Source organism: Chiloscyllium plagiosum, chromosome 24 (genome assembly GCF_004010195.1).
Source record: "Chiloscyllium plagiosum isolate BGI_BamShark_2017 chromosome 24, ASM401019v2, whole genome shotgun sequence".
NCBI classification, from domain to species: domain Eukaryota; kingdom Metazoa; phylum Chordata; class Chondrichthyes; order Orectolobiformes; family Hemiscylliidae; genus Chiloscyllium; species Chiloscyllium plagiosum.
Window position 1 is genome coordinate 31372851 of NC_057733.1, and position 18678 is coordinate 31391528.

General features: G+C 39.9%; 2 protein-coding genes across 3 annotated transcripts in view; both read left to right on the forward strand.

The window, feature by feature from the left end:
* fasn (fatty acid synthase) overlaps positions 1-11422 on the forward strand; it is an 89552-nt gene extending 78130 nt beyond the window's left edge. For both annotated transcript variants that reach the window (XM_043714700.1, XM_043714699.1), the window contains exons 40-43: positions 1255-1475; positions 2831-2929; positions 6859-7110; positions 9831-11422. In XM_043714700.1, coding sequence (XP_043570635.1) covers positions 1255-1475; positions 2831-2929; positions 6859-7110; positions 9831-9968 — 710 coding nt within the window. In that variant the 3' untranslated portion in view covers positions 9969-11422. The remainder of the gene's footprint in view (positions 1-1254; positions 1476-2830; positions 2930-6858; positions 7111-9830) is intronic.
* Positions 11423-16722: 5300 nt separating this feature from the next.
* Positions 16723-18678, forward strand: part of dus1l (dihydrouridine synthase 1-like (S. cerevisiae)) — a 58285-nt gene continuing 56329 nt past the window's right edge. The window contains exon 1 of the mRNA XM_043714710.1: positions 16723-16825. The gene's annotated coding sequence lies outside the window, so the exon portion shown is untranslated. The remainder of the gene's footprint in view (positions 16826-18678) is intronic.

Genomic DNA, 18678 nt, shown 5'->3' on the forward strand with positions numbered 1-18678 from the left:
GTATATGGACTTTTTGTGTTTTATGCATGAAGACTTGGAATCTCACTGCTGGAGCTCTCCACAGTCTTTCTCCATTTTAATAATAATCAGCTGCTGTACTCTTCTTGCAAAAGTGCATAACATGACATTTTCTCACATTATATTCCACCATCCAAGATTTGCCCACTCGCCGGACTTGTCTATATCTCGCTGCAGACTGAACACTTGTCTTTCCACCAATTTGTGTGCTATTAGTGGGCGGCACGGTGGCACAGTGGTTAGCACTGCTGCCTCACAGCGCCAGAGACCCGGGTTCAATTCCCGCCTCAGGCGACTGACTGTGTGGAGTTTGCACGTTCTCCCGGTGTCTGCGTGGGTTTCCTCCGGGTGCTCCAGTTTCCTCCCACAGTCCAAAGATGTGCAGGTTAGGTGAATTGGCCATGCTAAATTGCCCGTAGTGTTAGGTAAGGGGTAAATGTCGGGGTATGGATGGGTTGCGCTTCGGCGGGGCAGTGTGGACTTGTTAGGCTGAAGGGCCTGTTTCCACACAGTAAGTAATCTAATCTGATCTATATATAGTGACTATAGTGCATTCAGTTGCCTCATTCAAGTATACAACCAATATAAAAAATTATTACTGATCCCTGTGGCACTCCACTAGTTACAGATCCTGTGGAAATTACCTCCTTATCCCAACTCCTTGTTTACTTTTAGTTAGACAATCCTTTATTCATGCTATTATACAATCCCAACACCATGGATTTGTGTTATTCTGATGTGTGGTAACTCATTAAATGCCTTCAGAAAGTCCAAATATATAACAATCACTGCTTCATGTGTGATGTATTTCCCTTGTCTGAGCCCTAACTTTTGTACAGCAAAGGCAGCAACTTCATGGGAACACCACCACATTTCTGGTGAATCTCCTCCACACCCTCTCTAGTACAAACATATCCTTCCTATACTGTAGCGAATAGTGTTTCAAGAAAATAACCCACCACCACTACCTTTAGAGCAATTAATGACAGGTAGTAAATGTTGGTCTGGCACGTGAACAAATTGCAGGAATTGCTGGTCTTGCATGAATTACAATGGGTTACTGTTTTGAATGGAGTGAACAAGAACTCCACTGTCCATCATTTCTCATTGCCCCACTCGATTCCATAGAGGGAGCTCAGAGTTGCATACTTGGTGACAAGGTGAATGTGAAATAGACTGGGCTTGAATACTGTGGATTACTGCATTGCATTAACCTAGTCTTTTTTTTTGGTGTAGCTGCGCCACTGGATAGCATTCCAAACTTGGCTTCCTATTATCTTGGCTGTATTAAACAAGTTCAGCCTGAGGGGCCCTACAGAATTGCTGGTTACTCCTTTGGAGCCTGTGTAGCTTTTGAAATTTGCACACAGCTGCAAACACAGGCAAACATGCCTCGTCCTGTTGACTGCCTGATCTTACTTGATGGTTCCCACTCATATGTGGCCTCCTACACACAGGTATCACACTGTCTAAGATTCACCTCATTGTTGTCTGTTAATCAGAGTGCTAGTCATTTGGTCGGTGGAGCTTCTGCTTCTCTCCCCACCCCTTTCGTTTGCTTTATATATCTTAAAAAAGTGCCTGTTCATCTGTCATTCTTCACTTTTAATAAAGGCACAAGCCTGAAACCTCGAACCTTAAGACGTTGATTGACCTTGCTGTGCATTTATGATGATTCCCTTTACTAATTTGCTGTGAATGCTCAGCCTGACTTCCTTGTCCATTGACTTTGATGTAATTAGTTTTTAATTCATCATTGGATCCTTTAAGAGCAGCAGCCGTGGTGTGTAAAATGGCTGGAACTGACTCTATCACCTGTGTTTCTCTTAAGTCTGACTGCTTTGCATGTTGTCGTTATGGAAAGTATTAAACCATTTTATTGGCTAAAATGAATTGCGTGGATAAGATCATTAATTGATAACTACCATGCTTTATCTTTGACCCTCCACAGAATTATTTTAATAAAACTATGCCTAAACCTTAACATGAAAAGAAAGTACTGCAGATGTTGGAGATCTGAAATAAAATTGAAAACACTGGAGAAACTCAGCAGGTCTGGTAGTGTTAAAGTAACAGAGTTAAAGGTTTGAATCCCAAATTACTCTTCTTTGGAACCCAAGAAGAGGCTTGAATGTGATACGTAGAATCACGTGGAACAGATGGTAAAGGTGTCCTTGAACAAAATTAATAGCATAAAGAAAAGGATATAGATGAAGAGAGATGTGAATGGTGGTGTTATTAGTAATCCAGCCATTCACACCTACTCTTCATTTCTATCTCTTTCATACTATTATTAATGCTCACTTCACCTTTTACCAGTTGTTCCATCTGCTCCACTACTTCCATTTTACTTGTATGCGAAGTATACCACTTTTCCAGGCCACTTTAGTTGTGAAGAAGAATCAAATTGATCTGGGAGTATTAACTCTGTTTTTCTCAACGTGATGTGGAGGTGCTGGTGTTGGACTGGGCTGGACAAAGTCAGAAGTCACACGACATCAGGTTATAGTCCAGCAGGTTTATCTGAAATCTCAAGCTTTTGGAGTGCTGCTCCTTCATGAGGTTCACTTCATCTGATGAAGGGACAGTTCTGTTTCTGTGCTGTACATCTCTATGACTCTACGACACTCTGTAAGCTTGATATTTCAAATGGATGTGTTGGACTATAACCTGGTGTTGTGTGACTTCTGACTTTGTCTCTCTCAACAGATTCTGTTGGATTTACTGAGTTTCTCCAGCACGTTCTACTTTTAAATCCTGCTTATTTTGCTATGATCAGCAATGATATACTTTGCTTTTCCTGGATTTCTAGAGTTACAAAGCAAAACTGACAACTGGAAATGATGCTGAAGCAGAAACCAAAGCAATGTGTGCATTTGTTGGGCAGTTCACAAACACTGAACATAACAAGGTAATAACTGAGTATATTTCTAAGAAAACAATCTGTGGGAAAAGGAGATGAATGATAACAAAACTGAGAAGTGTGTATTGAAAGGAACCTGACTGTTCCCACACATACATAATTTATTTTGATGTCTGTATAAACTTCCCATTGTATGGCCAGACAATTGTGACTGAAAGGGTGTGGTGTCCCTGATGTTGCTGTGGTTTCTCTTAAAATTTGCTTCCTCCTAACAATGAGAGGGGGCATGATTTCAACCTGAATGTGATGTACTTTGATTTTGCTTCTGTCAAGAACTTGCTTAGCTGCTTTTGTTGGTAATTTGAAGCAAAACACGTTAATAAAGACTGACAGTTAAGTTTTGTCATGAAGTAGCAAGGAGCTCTTATGGTGCAATTAGAAGAAATGTCAAGCATAATTGGAACGTGATTATTCCAAACTAAATGAAGATAAAATGTTAAAACCAGATTCTATTTGTGCTAGATTTGCCAGTAAACTGGGTCCTGCAAGTTAATTGGAAATTATGAAGTCAGTCAATAATTATTCACAGCTTAAACAAATCTTCCTTTTTCTAAACTTCTTTTGACAACATGTTTTGGCCAGGAAGTAAAATTATGTTGTTAGCTGTTTGTTTCATTAGATTTCTGGGGGCAGCATCGTGGTTAATACTGCTGCCTCACAGCGCTAGGGACCTGGATTCAATACAACATTTAAGACCATAATATAACCATAAGACCCGATCAGGGATAGTGGAGGGAACTTGTGCCAGGAGTCTGAAGAGGTAGGGGAGGCCCTAAATGAGGTTTTGCTTCAGAAATCACTAGAGAGAGGGACTTTGTTGATAGAACGTCATGGACAAGATTAATAGGCTTGAACAGATTGATATTAGGAAAGTGGATGTGCTGGAAATTCTGGGAAGCATAAAGATAGATAAGTCCCCAGAGCTGGACCAGATATATCCAAGGTTACTGCGGGAAGCAAGGAATGAGGTTGCTGCACCTCTGGCAATGATCTTTGCATCCTCACTCTCCATGGGAGTAGTACTGGGTGATTGGAGGGAGGTGACTGTTGTTCCTCAGTTCAAGAAAAGGAATAGGGAAATTCCTGGCAATTACAGACCAGTTAGTCTTACATCTGTGGTAAGCAAGGTACTGAAACGGATTTTGAGAGAGGATTTATGACTCTTTGGAAAAACATAGTTTGATTAAAGATGGTCAGCATGGCTTTGTGAGGGGCAAGTCATGCCTTACAAGCCTTATTGAGTTCTTTCGAGGATGTGATGAGACAAATTGAAGGTCGAGCAATGGATATTCTATATATGGATTTCAGTAAAGCATTTGATACGGTTCCCCATGGTAAGCTCATTCAGAAAGTTAGGAGGTATGGGATGCAGGGAAATATGCATGTCTGGATACAGAATTGGCTGGCCAATAAAAGACAGCGAATGGTAGTGGATGGAAAATATTTCGCCTGGTGGTCAGTGACCAGTGGTGTCCCGCAGGGATCTGTTCTTGGGCCTCTGCTTTTTGTCGTTATTTATTAATGACTTCGATGAAGGAATAGAAGATTGGGTTAGTAAGTTTGCCAATAACACGAAGATTGGTGGTGGTGTAGATAGGAGGGCTGTTGCAGACTACAAAAAGACACTAATAGGATGCAGAGCTGGCCTGAGAATTAGCAGATGGAGTTCAACCTGGATGACTGTGAAGTGATTCATTTTGAAAGATCGAATTTGAATGCGGAGTACAGAGTTAAAGACAGAATTCTTGGCAGTGTGGAGGAATAGTGGGATCTTCGGGTTCGTGTACATAGATCCCTCAAAGTTGCCACCCAAGTTAAGAGTTGTTAAGAAGGTGTATTGTGTTTTGGTTTTCCTTAATAGGGGGATTGAGTTTAAGAGCTGTGAGGTTTTGCTGCAGCTCTATAAAACCCTGGTTAAACCACACTTGGAATATTATGTCCAGTTCTGGTTGTCTCATTATAGGAAGGATGTAGATGCTTCAGAGAGGGTGCAAAGGACCTTTACCAGGTTGCTGCCTGGATTGGAGGTTTGTCTTATGAAGAGAGGTTGAGTGAGCTTGGGCTCTTCACACTGGAGAGAAGAAGGAAGAGAGCTGACTTGATGGAGGTGTATAAGGTAATGAGAGGCATAGTCAGAGTAAATAGCCAGAGACTTTTCCCCAGGGCAGAAATGGCTGTCACGAGGGATCATAATTTTTCAGGTGATTGGAGGATGGTATAGGGGAGATGTCAGAGGTAGGCTGTTTATGTAGAGAGTGATGGGTGTGTGAAATGCACTGCCAGCGTTGGTAGTAGGGACATTTAAGCGACTGCTGGACAAGCACATGGATGGCAGTAAATTGAGGTGTGTGTAGGTTAGATTGATCTTCGATTAAGATAAATGCTCAGCACAACATCGTGGGCCAAAGGGCCTGTACTTTACTGTTCTATGTCCTATAAGATCCAAGAGCAGAAATTAGGCCATTCGGCCCACCAAGTCTGCTCCACCATTCAATCATGGCTGATAAGTTTCTCAATCCCATTCTCCCACTTTCTCCCCATAACCCTTGATCCCCTTTACAATCAAGACCTGGCCTCCACTGCCTTCTGTGGCAGTGAATTCCATAGATTCACCACCCTGTGGCTGAAGAAGTGTCTCCTTATCTCCATTCCAAAAGGTTTTCCCTTTTGCCCTGAGGTTATGCCCACTGGTCCTAGTTTCTCCTACCAATGGAAACATCTTCCCAACATCCACTCTGTCTAGACCATTCAGTATTCTGTAAGTTCCAGTTATATGCCCTCTCATCTTCTAAACTCTATCGAGTATAGTCCTCAAACATTCCTCATATGTTAATCTGTTCATTCCTGGGACCATTTTCGTGAATCTCCTCTGAACATGCTCCAGGGTCAGTACATCCTTCCTGAGATATGGGGCCCAAAACTGCGCACAATACTCTGAATGTGGTCTGACCAGAGCCTTATACAGCCTCCGAAGCACATACCCTCTTTTATATTCAAGTCCTCTTGAACTAAATTTAATCATTGCATTTGCCTTCCTAACTACTGACTCAACCTGCAAGTTTACCTTGAGAGAATCCTGGACTAGAAATCCCAAGTCTCTTTGCACTTCAGACTTCTGAATTCTCTCCCCATTTAGAAACTCGTCCATGCATGTATTCTTCCTACCAAGATACATGACCTCACATTTTCCCATTTTGTACTTCCTCTGCCACTTCTTTGCCCACTCTCCTAATCTGTGCAATCCCTTCTGCAGGCTCCCTGCCTCCTCAATGTATCTTTGTACCATCAGCAACATAGCCAGAGCGCCCTCAGTTCCTTCATCTAAATCGTTAATGTATAAAGTGAGAAGTTGTGGTCCCAACACTGAGCCTTGCGGAACACCACTTAACACCGACTGCCAACCTGAGAAGGACCATTTTATTCCCACACTCTGCTTTCTGCCAGACAGGCAAGCCTCTATCCATGTTAGCATCTTGCCTTAAACTGACTGAAATGTGAAAATATTTTGAGTGACAGTAGTTTTTTTAGATTAGATTACTTAGTGTGGAAACTGGCCTTTCGGCCCAACAAGTCCACACCGACCCTCCGAAGAACAACCCACCCAGACCCATTCCCCTCCATTTACCCCTTCACCTGACACTACGGGCAATGTAGCATGGCCAATTCACCTAATCTGCACATTTTTGGACTGTGGGAGGAAACCGGAGCACCCGGAGGAAACCCACGCAGACAAGGGGAGAATGTGCAAACTCCACAGAGACAGTTGCCCGAGGTGGGAATTGAACCCGGGTCTCTGGCGATGTGAGGCAGCAGTGCTAACCACTGTGCCACCGTGCTGCCCCTGAATCATATTTCTGCACACTGGTCTGAAACTTTTGGATTGGAAATGATTAACTTTGCACTGTTCCTTTTTACAGCTCTTTGAAAAGTTGCTACCACTGGAGAACTTGCAAGCGAGGGTCAATGCAGTTGTTGATATGATCACCACAAGCCATAAAAGCATCAACCGTAACACACTTAGTTTTGCTGCTACTGCTTTCTACTACAAACTTAAAGCAGCAGACGAGTATGTCCCTGCTTCTAAATTCGGTGGAAACATCACGTTGTTGCGAGCAAAGACCACTCATGAACTTCAAGAGGGTATGGGTGGAGATTACCAACTCTCCGAGGTGAGCTGTTGTTCTCTGGAAATATGATATTCATTCCTCATTCCAGTTGAATTGCTTTTTCTATGGGCTTGGATTTTTTTAGATAGAAAATCTAAGCACTTTTTTTTAAGTCCTGGAGCTCCACTATTAACAACATGGTGGGTATTCTCTCACAAAGTGGACTGCACCAATTCAAGAGGCAACTGACTGTCACCTTTCTTGAGGACAGTTAGGGATGACTAATAAAAAAAAAAGCCTGGCCAGCAAAGGCCACATCCTGGGAAATACTTAAGTTTATCCAGTTTTTCATTTTAAAAACTATGGTTTCAGAGGCATTTCATACATTTTGACTTGTTGGCAGGGTGAGGGATGCAAAATCAAACTCCCTTGTCTATCAACTTACTTATTCCTCCAAATACATTGATTCAAGGCTTTCCCATGGAATATGCAGATAGACACAGCGATATCATTCCCTTTCCCATAGAATCTCCTGTAGGATTTAAACAAAAATTCATTCACATTATATGACGATGTTAGCAAGATCAATATTTATTGCCCATCTTTAGTTGCCTTTGAGAAGGTGATGCTGAACTGTCAGTTTAAATGGCTGTCACCTGTGTGTAGTGAAAGTATTTCCAAGCTACTGTTAAGAGAGTGAGTTCCAAGGGTTTTAATGCAGCAATGATGACAGAATGGTGATGTTTTACCAAGCCAAGTTGGAGTGTGACATGGATGGAGAGTTTGCAGATAGTACTATTCAAATGTATCTGTTACCCTTGTCCTTCCATTTGAGTAGAAGTGGTGGGTGTAGTATGTGCTGCCATAGGATGCTTGCTGCTGTGTATCTTAGACAGTAAGAGCAGTGAGTAATGAGTGCCAGGAAGAGATGGTGTTTAAGGTGGTGGTGGTTGAGCTGCCAATCAAATAGGTTCTTTCATAGAATCCCCACAAAGAAGCCATTCAGTCCATCAAGTCTGTACTGATACTCTGAAGAGCATCCAATCCAGACCCAACCTCCTACTCCTCACTTTATCCTCATAACCCTATAATTACCATGGCTAACCCACCTATCCTGCACATCTTTTTAGATTTGCCTTTTGCGCAGTCAGTGGGTTCTCCCAGATTACTGAATTATTTTGTAGTCTGGGGTCTCAAACACCCCAAATTCATGAATAAATTGTGGTGTACTTTATCTCATCACTTGAGTGGAAAACACAGTGAGGTAGCCAACTTCATTATCATGACTCATATCAAAAATCTTTTAGAATGCATTATTCCAATATTAAAAATCACACAACACCAGGTTATAGTCCAATAGATTTAATTGGAAGCACTAGCTTTTGGAGCGCCACTCCTTCATCAGATGGTTGACAACCACCTGATTGAAGGAGCGCCGCTCCGAAAGCTAGTGTGCTTCCAATTAAACCTGTTGGACTATAACCTGGTGTTGAGATTTTTAACTTTGCACACCCCAGTCCAACACCAGCATCTCCAAATTATTCCAATATTCTTTGTTCCTGAAAGTCTGAATACTGATATTGTCATCTGATTCTGTATCCAATATTTTTAAGTCTTTTGCAGTGAAATCTCTTCACAAATGTGCCTCGATAGCTACATTCCAAAGCTAATTGTTTTGGGTTAGGACTCTGCAGAAGCACTGAGCTGATGGTTTATTGTATCTCGTGTATTATTTAAATGAAAATGAGAACTTTTACCTTGGGAGATAACAGTCACCTGGGTTCACAATACCAGATGAAGTTAATCTGTTGTCAGTGCCCCAGAGCTGAGGATGTAGAAAAGGTGGAGCTCTTAGCAATAATTGTCAGCAAGATGTTTTACTGTATAGTTAGAAGGACTGTTGGATTAGGTCAGTGATACAAAATGGAATTCTAATTTTATATGAATGCAAAATATTGTTAAAATAACTCCATAGAGGCTGACATCCCGTCACCAAGCCACCCTTTATCTACATTTGAAGAGTCCTTGATACTGATCCAGTTCCCTGAGACTTCAGTGTGAATAGGATGTTAGACACGCCTGTTCTTTCTAGAGAGGAGAATCAGAATTTTTTTTTTGTTTTCCTCTCTCCCCCCCTCCAAACTCTGTGTGTGTGTGTATATACACATGTGCAGTGGCTTAGTAAAGACATCATTGTGCAAATAATTTCATTCAATATTTCTACCACCCAGGAAAATTAACCATGTGACTGAACTAGTAACAAGTAAAGTCCAATAAGGGCAAAGCTTACATGAGCATTTCTGTTTTTTTTTAAAAAGTGAAGGGAAGGGAAGGGACTAAATCAAAATAGAGTTGGAGGGGGAAATAATGTTCTCAAAACTCTTGTTTTTTTTCTTTGTATTTATTTTTTTTTATTAACCCCCACACTACCGCCTAACTGCGGTAGTGCTTATTTTTCCCCAGCACCCATGGTGTGAGTGTAGGTGTGAGACACAGTGAGAGACATGAGGTGCACGAATCTTTATTCAGCATTTCTGTTCTTACCAGTGAGCCAGGGCTCCCTGATTGAGGCTATTAATCTGGTCCAATCAGAGAACTCTTATTCTGAGGTCCACCTGGCTGACCTCACTATAATCACTAGTGTTTAACCAAATTTTCAGATGCAAAATTGATATTGCCTCAAATCTTGTCAGTCTCCTGTCGGGCTGTTTAGATTACAGTAAACCTCATCATGTCTTTCTATGTCTTTCATTATTATTTTCATCTCCTTCTTTCACTTCCAGGTTTGTGATGGAATGGTCTTAATTCATGTAATCGAAGGAGATCATTGGACATTCTTAAAGGGAGCTTCGGTAGATTCTGTTGTCAGCATCATCCACAACACTTTGGCAGAACCACGAGTTGCTGCCCGGGAGGGCTGAATTAGAAAATTTTCTATGTTGACCAATCAGCCATGTTTCCTGGCGCGTGCAATAGATTGTACAGCTGTCAAGTCTTTTCACACAATGATGTTGCAAAAACTGTAATTTTATGTTGGCTTTGTTGTAGTTCAATGCAGTAAATATAGTGCTTAACGGAGAAACTGGTACATAGCTGGACCAAAATGGGCAAACAAGAAAAAACTGACTGATCTATTTCTGAGACGTTCATTGTCTATGAGGAAATAGAAGTTGTTGATGCTGCAGTTTTTGATTTGTCCAGTTGAATAGCTTGTAAAAGAACAATGTAATGTGGAACCTACCAAGAGCATGATCCATTCCTCTGTATTTTTTTTTCTTTTCACAAAAGTAATGTTTATAATTTTTTTTCTCCCAAACTGTAAACTGTGTTTTTCTGTGAGGAATTAAATAAAGGTCAAGTCTGTTATTTTTTAGTATGAAGTCTGGTTTGCAAAAAAGGGTAAATTAAAACTGTTACATGTGAAATGGTTCAGATGTGAAGTGCCTGACTCCAAATCAGAAGATACTGAATTCGAGTCCTGGGAACCTCATCAGTTTGATTCATCTGTCCAGAACAAATGAAGCCACTGGATGAAATAAGTGAGCCTGTCCATGGTGTAGGGTAAGAAACAGGCACCTTTACCCTTGGGCTGTTCCTATGGCAGCAAATGACAGCTATAACAAATCTAGGAATTGGGATCTTGCTGGCCTTGGAGGTGAAAGAAACTGAGGACATGGGATGGTGGCTGAAGTCTTTTACTAAAGCAACTAATGACACCGAGCCAGAATTGTAAAACTTTTGCTGACGCAAAGGAGAATTCATGGCTGATTAACAGAGAGTTGGAAAAATTGTTTCTTTTCCTCCTTTTCATGCTTATCATTTCCCTTCACCCCCCCCCAAAAAAAAAGAACTGGGTCAGATCATTAGTAAATATTTCTGGTGCACTCTAAATAATTTGCAGATTCAACAGAACATCCCTCTAAGAAATCCAAGTCACATGGGAGTCTCTAATTCAAGACAAGAGACTTAAATGATGTGAGCATTTTAAATGGCCAATTAATGTTTCTGCATTTTGTAAAAAGCTGAAGTAAATCAGGAAAGCACCAATGTGTGTATCTTGTATGTTAAGGTCATCCTCCTTTCAACTGTTGAAATGTTGAGTTTGAAAATGTTGAACATAAAGAGGTACTACATAATTTTTTTTTAAACATAATGCGCCAAATAGTTTTATAGGGAGGGATGAACTTCCACAAATTCATGGAAGTGGTCAGATCCTGCTGTTTGAAGTGTAATGGCAAATGCTTGTCTTTGAATTTGTTTCATGTATTTTGTGACTTAACACATTTACCCTGGTTTTGTAAAACAACTACTTTAAGTCATATTCATGGCTTACGTTTTATGTTGTAATAAAAGCAATATCTGGTTTAAAGTCCAATTAAAGAACCGAATAATGATTAAAGATTGACTTTTTAGGAGGCATTTCACTTATATAGTTGAAAAGATTATATAGCTTGTCAATTTTTTGACAATGCAGTACCTATGCCATTAACACTGCTTTTTCCAAGTGAGGATGTAATTTAAATTTGACTAACTACAAAGCTTAATTGCTCTCTGCTCCTCTGTCCCAGCTCTCTTGACTACTGTAGATTATGATCGTACAAGACAAATTGTAGTTATAACATGTATTATTCTAGCCAAGACATTGCAATTTGTAGCATCAAATATCAAATAAAACTTCAAATCACTTTCAATTTAAATTAAATGGTTATCTCTGATTCTGATTTGTTACAAATTTTATAATTTTTAAAAATTTCTTCCTCTTAGATTTAAATTTTTGTATTGCTTTCTGAATTGCACTTGAATGAGTTGCAATGTCATCTTTAATGCATTGTAGCCTTAAGCTAATTTATTGTGATCTTTGTTATGCTATTGATTCTTTGAACATTTTTATTATGAAGCAGCTCCATGGCTCTTTCCCATAAATGGAATGCATTGACACTCAACCTGAAATGCCTTGCATGATAATTAACTCATGCACAACTGTTACAAGCAGGTGAGAAGGCATAAACTGAGCCCTTCTGTTCAATTTTCTCTGGTCACAACAAAGGTTTAATTTATTTTTTGCACACAACTATACTTCTCTCCTATTACTAAAAATAGTTAACGATTTCCACTTTGATCATAAGCCAATCAACAAGTTTTCTTTAATCAAAGAGAGCAAATTAATTAACTGTTTAAACCAGAAGAAAATATAAAAATGTGATTGCAAACAGACAGCCTAAATGCAGTAAGATCAGCGCACACAAACACCCATAGAAAATTATGGGGGGAGAAAAGTCAAACACGAAGATAAAAATATATGGCTTAGGACCCTTTGCTAGTTCTTTAGGTGTTATGATCCCATTCCTATTACTGTAAATGTCAGATCCCAGATTGAAATATGGCTTTGAAAGATTATGTTTGAGTTTTAATGAGGTGTTCTCTCACTAAAGCAGAAGCATGCTATTTTAACAATAAAACAAAATTATCAGGGAAAGCAAAAGCTAGAATAGCTAAAAAAAAAGTTCTAGCATGTAGTAAAAGTGTAATCCCACTAGTCCCCAAAAACTTTTAAAACATCCTTGTACAGAACTCACACCCGAATCTCTTTCTCTAACATGTCCATAGATTTATGATAATTGTGATGTTAACTCTTCGACTGGAATTTCTGAAAGCTTATTCCTGAAGCTATAACACAGTTGTGTTTCAATAGACTGAACTTCGTCATCTTTAGGTTTTAGCCACCAGAATACATGGACATCAACAAGCCACAAAATGACATTACTCTCTCTCACTAATATCCTTACATACAGATAAGGAAGGACACCACTTCGACTGGGACAACACATCCATCCTAGGACAAGCCAAACAGGAGACATGTAAGAGAATTCCTAGAAGCATAGCATTCCAACCGGAACTCACTCAACAAACACATTGAGTCAGACTCCATCTACCGCCCCCTGAGAAAAAGAACAGGAAATGACATCGCCAATGCAATAAAACCCAAACATATAAATAGAAAGCAGGAATTATCAGCAGTGCTTCGGCTGGAGGCCCACTGAAGCTGTTACCTAATAGGGTGATGAAACAACTGGAAATGAACCTTCCAGCTCAGTGAGCAAACCTACATCCAGAACTTCTTTAGGTTTTTATTCCAACACATCCAATCTGGAACTATAGCTAACTCCTAACTCTAAAATAATCTAGTTTACAATATTCTCCCTGTTTAAAGGAGCACTGCCCCATAGGTGCATCTCTATCCAAAATATTCACAGATTGCCCAAAACAAAATAAGACTGAAACAAAAGTGTCTCATCTCTATTATAGGCTTTTCCCATAAGTTAAAAAAACTTCCAGTCCAAAATTTTCTGCCAAAAACGTTTAAGTACAATTGTTTACCTTAATAGCTTGTCAAATCCTAAAGTAAACAAAATCTGTTAGGCAGTCGAAGCAGCCTGCTCAAACTGTTTTAAAATAAATTACCATGGCTACAGAAAAATAGATTAATTACTGATTACAGATATACAAAAAACCCATATGTCATTAACTCATGTGAATGATATTTTTAATGTATGTACATCAGAATTTATATCACTTGATCATAAAGTTTTAAGCTGAGATTAATTTTAAACATTGGTTTCTTGGATGCACTCAGTTATAGCAAATGTTGCAGTTATTGAAAATTGAGTTTGCAGATCACTTTTAACAGAACTGACACCACTACCAAAGAGAAAAAAAGAGTCCTTATTATTGATGTTGCTACAAATTCCTTGAGGCTTTTCCATGTGTCTGGGTGTGTCTCCCTCTACAGCAAAAATCACAGATTTACAGTCATGGCTTCCCAGAGATATTTCACTGTGCCAAAACTGATTGGCTGCATACAATGAGGGCAATGCATTTTGATAAAGAATTTAAAGGGTCCATTGTCAGAGATCTCCTGTGACCCTCCAGATTATGGATGGGTGGGTGGTTGTGGGTGGGGGGGGGGGGGGGGAAGGTGGTGTCAATTCTCTTCTTTGCCTAATTAGTTTGGGATTTAAGTCATACCCGTAAAGAGGAATTTCATCCCCAGAGTCTTTTGTAGGTCTTATAATTTGGTAGCTATTTTCAAGTGTCTTAGATAATTTTTAACCTTTTTATTTTCACTCAACCCCAAAGTTGTTAATCCCAGATGAAAAGCCAGTAATACTTAGAAATGAATGTACTGATCATTGTGGAGCTCCAATTGTATTTTCTTTAGATTAGATTACTTACAGTGCGGAAACAGGCCCTTCGGCCCAACAAGTCCACACCGACCCGCCGAAGCGCAACCCACCCAGACCCATTCCCCTACATTTATCCCTGCACCTAACACTACGGGCAATTTAGCATAGCCAATTCACCTGACCTGCACATTTTTGGACTGTGGAGGAAACCGGAGCACCCGGAGGAAACCCACGCAGACACGGGGAGAATGTGTAAACTCCACACAGTCAGTCGCCTGAGGCGGGAATTGAACCCTGGTCTCTGGCGCTGTGAGGCAACAGTACTAACCACTGTGCCACCGTGCCGCCCACATCGTGTCAGTTGAATCCAGTGAGACTGTCTCATTTGCGAACGTTATTATTTTCTTCCTTCTGAGAGTTATTCAATGAGATGGAATGATTTTTAGTGAGAATTTTATATCATCATGACACAGAAATAAACCCAAAATATAGTAAATTTCATAGCAACAGTCACATAGGGTTTCTATTATGTTTCAATTCATTGGATGGCTGATTCACAAGCTAAACTAGATCTAAAACTTTTTTTTACGTTCAGCTAAGAGATTGAAGCAAAGCTCTTCAGCATTTGTAGAGAAGTGCCAGTAACTTTAAGCCACAGACATTTTTCTTTCTTTAGCAATTGCATGGAATCAAATTTAAAAAGAAGGAACCAATGAGGGAAAAGATGACAAGTGGCCAATACATCCTTCAACCATTCAATGTGTATTATTTATAATGGGTTAGTGTGTATAAAAACTACAGTCATGCAAATTAATGGAAACAATATGAGAAAAACATCCATCTATCAATTTTAGTTAAAATACCTACTTAAACTTGGTTCTGATTAATTCCCAAAAATTCCAATACAAATGTCAAAAAGAACACATTGTCTATTTTATAAGAAACACAAACCAAAATTATTAGCAAAACTTAGCAGATCTGACAGCACTTGTGGGGAGAAAGCAGAGTTAACATTTAGAGTCTGGTAACTTTATCACAACTGATAGCAGCCAGGAAAAATGACATTTATGCTGAAAATGAGGTTGGGGAGTGGGGAAAAGAAGTAGTGAGCAGATGGTGGAGACAGAGATATGAATGGGGTAGGCTGACAAAGGGATTATTGACAGTCGACCAGGATAGAATAGAAGCTGAGTAAGTGATTGAGAGCTGAGTGTAGGAGAGAATGAGGAAGCTATTATAAAAGCAATCTGTATTGTGACAGGACCAGAGTGTGGGCATGAGTTAAAATATGGAATCAGGCTCTAAAGCTGCTGGGCTCAATGCTGATTTCCCAGGCAGAAAATGCAATGTCGTTCTTTGAGCTTGCTCTAAGGCTCACTGGAACACTACAGAAGGCTTGTGATGGAAATATTGGCATGGAAACATGTGATATGCTGAAGTGACAGACAACTGGAAGCTCATAGTCATTTTTAAAAGTAAAATGTAGGTGTTCTGCAAACAGTCACCCAGTCTGCATTTCATCTCCCCAACAGAGAGGTGACCACACTGTGAACAATGGATGCAGTGGACTAGATTGAATGAAGTGCATGTAAATCACTGCTTCACCTAGGAGGTATGTTTTGGGCCTTGGATAGTGAACAGGGAGGAGGTAAACGTGGTGTTGAATCTTCTCCAATGAAAGGGAAGATGCTGTGGGTGTGGGGAGGTGTTAGGAATGGAGGAGGAATGAAAGAGTCACTGGACTAGAAATGTTAACTTGGCTTTCTCCCCACCGATGATACCAGACTTGCTGAATTTCTCCAGCAATATCTGCTTTTGTTTCAGAACTCCAGCACCTACAGTTCTTTGTTTTATTTTAGTGCATATTTTACAAGCTTCATTTATGCAGGAACAGGTCAGTCAATTTATCGAGTATGTAATTCAATTTGTCCTTCATCCTGAAACTGGTCATAATGACAGCTATTTATCACTTCATCGGGACAGCGTGTGTCATAAAACTCTGCCCTGACAGTGACTGAATTAAAATTGAAAATTGACTTGCACCTGTAATCAAAGTAAAATACTGTGGATGATGGAAAACTGAAATAAAAGCAGATTTGTTGGAGAAACTGAAGAGTCATAATTTTTATTCTGGTTTTAAAATTATGAAAAATGTTGCAAGTGCAGAGACATTTGCATCACTAATTGTAGCCTAATATCCTCCCATATCTATGAACTTGATAATATCAAGTTGTATCACAGACTTAAAGAAATTATTTTGCTCGTACAACTGAGTTTGGCCTGAGTTATTGACATTCAAATATGCAAAGGATACCGATGGTGATCCACAATTCCTACAGTAAATATTCCAAGGGATGGGGAGGAAATTAAAATCCCAGTTTAATAAATGAATAATCTTTTGGTGATATTGGCTGTCTTTGGATGAGCAGTTCCAAGTCAGTCCGTGTAGTTCCCGGCGTGGCCACTGGTGGTGCTGTAGGCGCCGGACGGAATGTGATGAGGGGGCTTCGGTTTCCAGTCGGAACCGTGAAGCTGAGGGACCGGGCGGCGGACAGTGTTCAGCAGCGGATCCGAAGCCAGGAGCAGGTGAAAAGGTAAGGAGGGAGGAAAAGAAAGAACGAAACTAACAGGATCGAGCGGGATAAAGAATTCCAGAGAGAAAGGCAGTTCAATAATACCAGGCGGCGTGGGGGGAGGAGAGGTGGAAACGTAAAGGGAGGGAGGCGGCAAGAAAGTCTGGCATTGAGGTGGCGCCTAGCTTTCGCGGTGTCCCAAAGCCCCTAAATGACAAAAAGTACTTTTATTACATTAAAAGTGTTGTCACTATTATAATCCAGAAAATATAGCAGCTATTTGTGCACATCAAGATCCCACACCCAACAATGTGATCTTGACCATATTATTGTTTACTGGTGATGATGGTGGGGGAGTAAATACTGGTCAGGGTGCTGGGAGAACTCATCTGCTCTTTGAAAAACGACACGTGGGAAGGAAAGGTTGGAAAGTGCCTTATGGCTCACTATCAGTTCGGACAGTGCATCTCCCTTGTTGCTGTGTCAGGAATAGGGGACTTGAATTCTCAATCATTGGATTGGAAGAAGTGGATGTTCTGACTAGAGGGAGGGAGAGATAGTGAAAGGGAGAGATGAGAAGGAACGTGAGGAAAATGTCAGAAAAAGATATGTTGAAAGTTTTCAAAATAATGATGCTCACCCACTCCCAATTGTCTTGATCGACTGGCCCTGTGCTTTCTGTTTCATTTAAGTGAACAAAATCTTAACCGATATAACTGGAGCACTGTAGAAAGCTCTATGCCCAAACTATTTAGAAGGCATTAGGTAATTGGTTATACAGTATGATTTTGTTAATAAAGTGCAGATGTAAACTATAATTTTTCCCTGAATATTGTTGGGGGGAACAAAACAGAAACTGAGAGAGAAGGTCAGCATGACTGTCAGCATCTGGAGAGAAATCAGAATTAACGTTTCAGGTCCAGTGACCCTTCCTCAGAATTGTTTGGGGGAAGCTGAGATGCTCAATTTAAGGTTTTTTTTCAAAATAAATGGATGTCTTCCATTCATTGATGCTTAAGTGGAAATGGCAGTTGTATTATCACCACAAGGTCAGAATAGAATTGTTATACAAGCTTGTGACAATATGTGAAGTTTTATCACAAGTCAGGATCGAGGGAGAGACTAATAAAGTTTAATATGGAATTGGATAAGGGAAATTTCACATTGCAGTTGACAGCTCCAGCTGAAGGGCTATCCAGGGACAATTAATGATGTGATCGATATATATTTGGACTCATAACGTCATGTACCAATTAATTTGTTTTAAGTGTGGCAAACGTTTGCGCAATTGACAAGTTCCTTGACTGAAAAAGGTGCCAGTTTGCATGTATCTGTGACAAAATTGCTTTTAGTGTTATTAAATCAAAAATTATAATATGATTTGTTTATTCAGCAATTTGCATTAAAGAAAAAATACAGTTGTAAATAATCCATTCTACATCAATAATTATTTGTAGAAATGGCAAGTACAAAAGGAAATTGAAGTATGAAAGGAAACTGGCTGCCTATTCTTAAAATGTTTCTGAGCTGTTCCTCCAATTTATTTGAAAACCTAATTAATGTAGAATGCTTCCTGAGTAAATAATTCAACTGAAAATTCCTTGCAATGTTATCATGTATTGGTAATTATTAACTTGAAAAGCCTTGACATTTCGCAGTGTATTCATCTTGTTTGAGCAGTAAAAAGAAAAGAATCTTTGTCATATCTAGAAACAGCCAAAGTGTGAAATTGAACCTTTTTGCATTAAATTTGGACCATTTCAGTGTGCTTTTAGATTAGATTAGATGACTTACAGTGTGGAAACAGGCCCTTCGGCCCAACAAGTCCACACCGACCCGCCGAAGCATATACCACCCAGACCCATACTCCTACA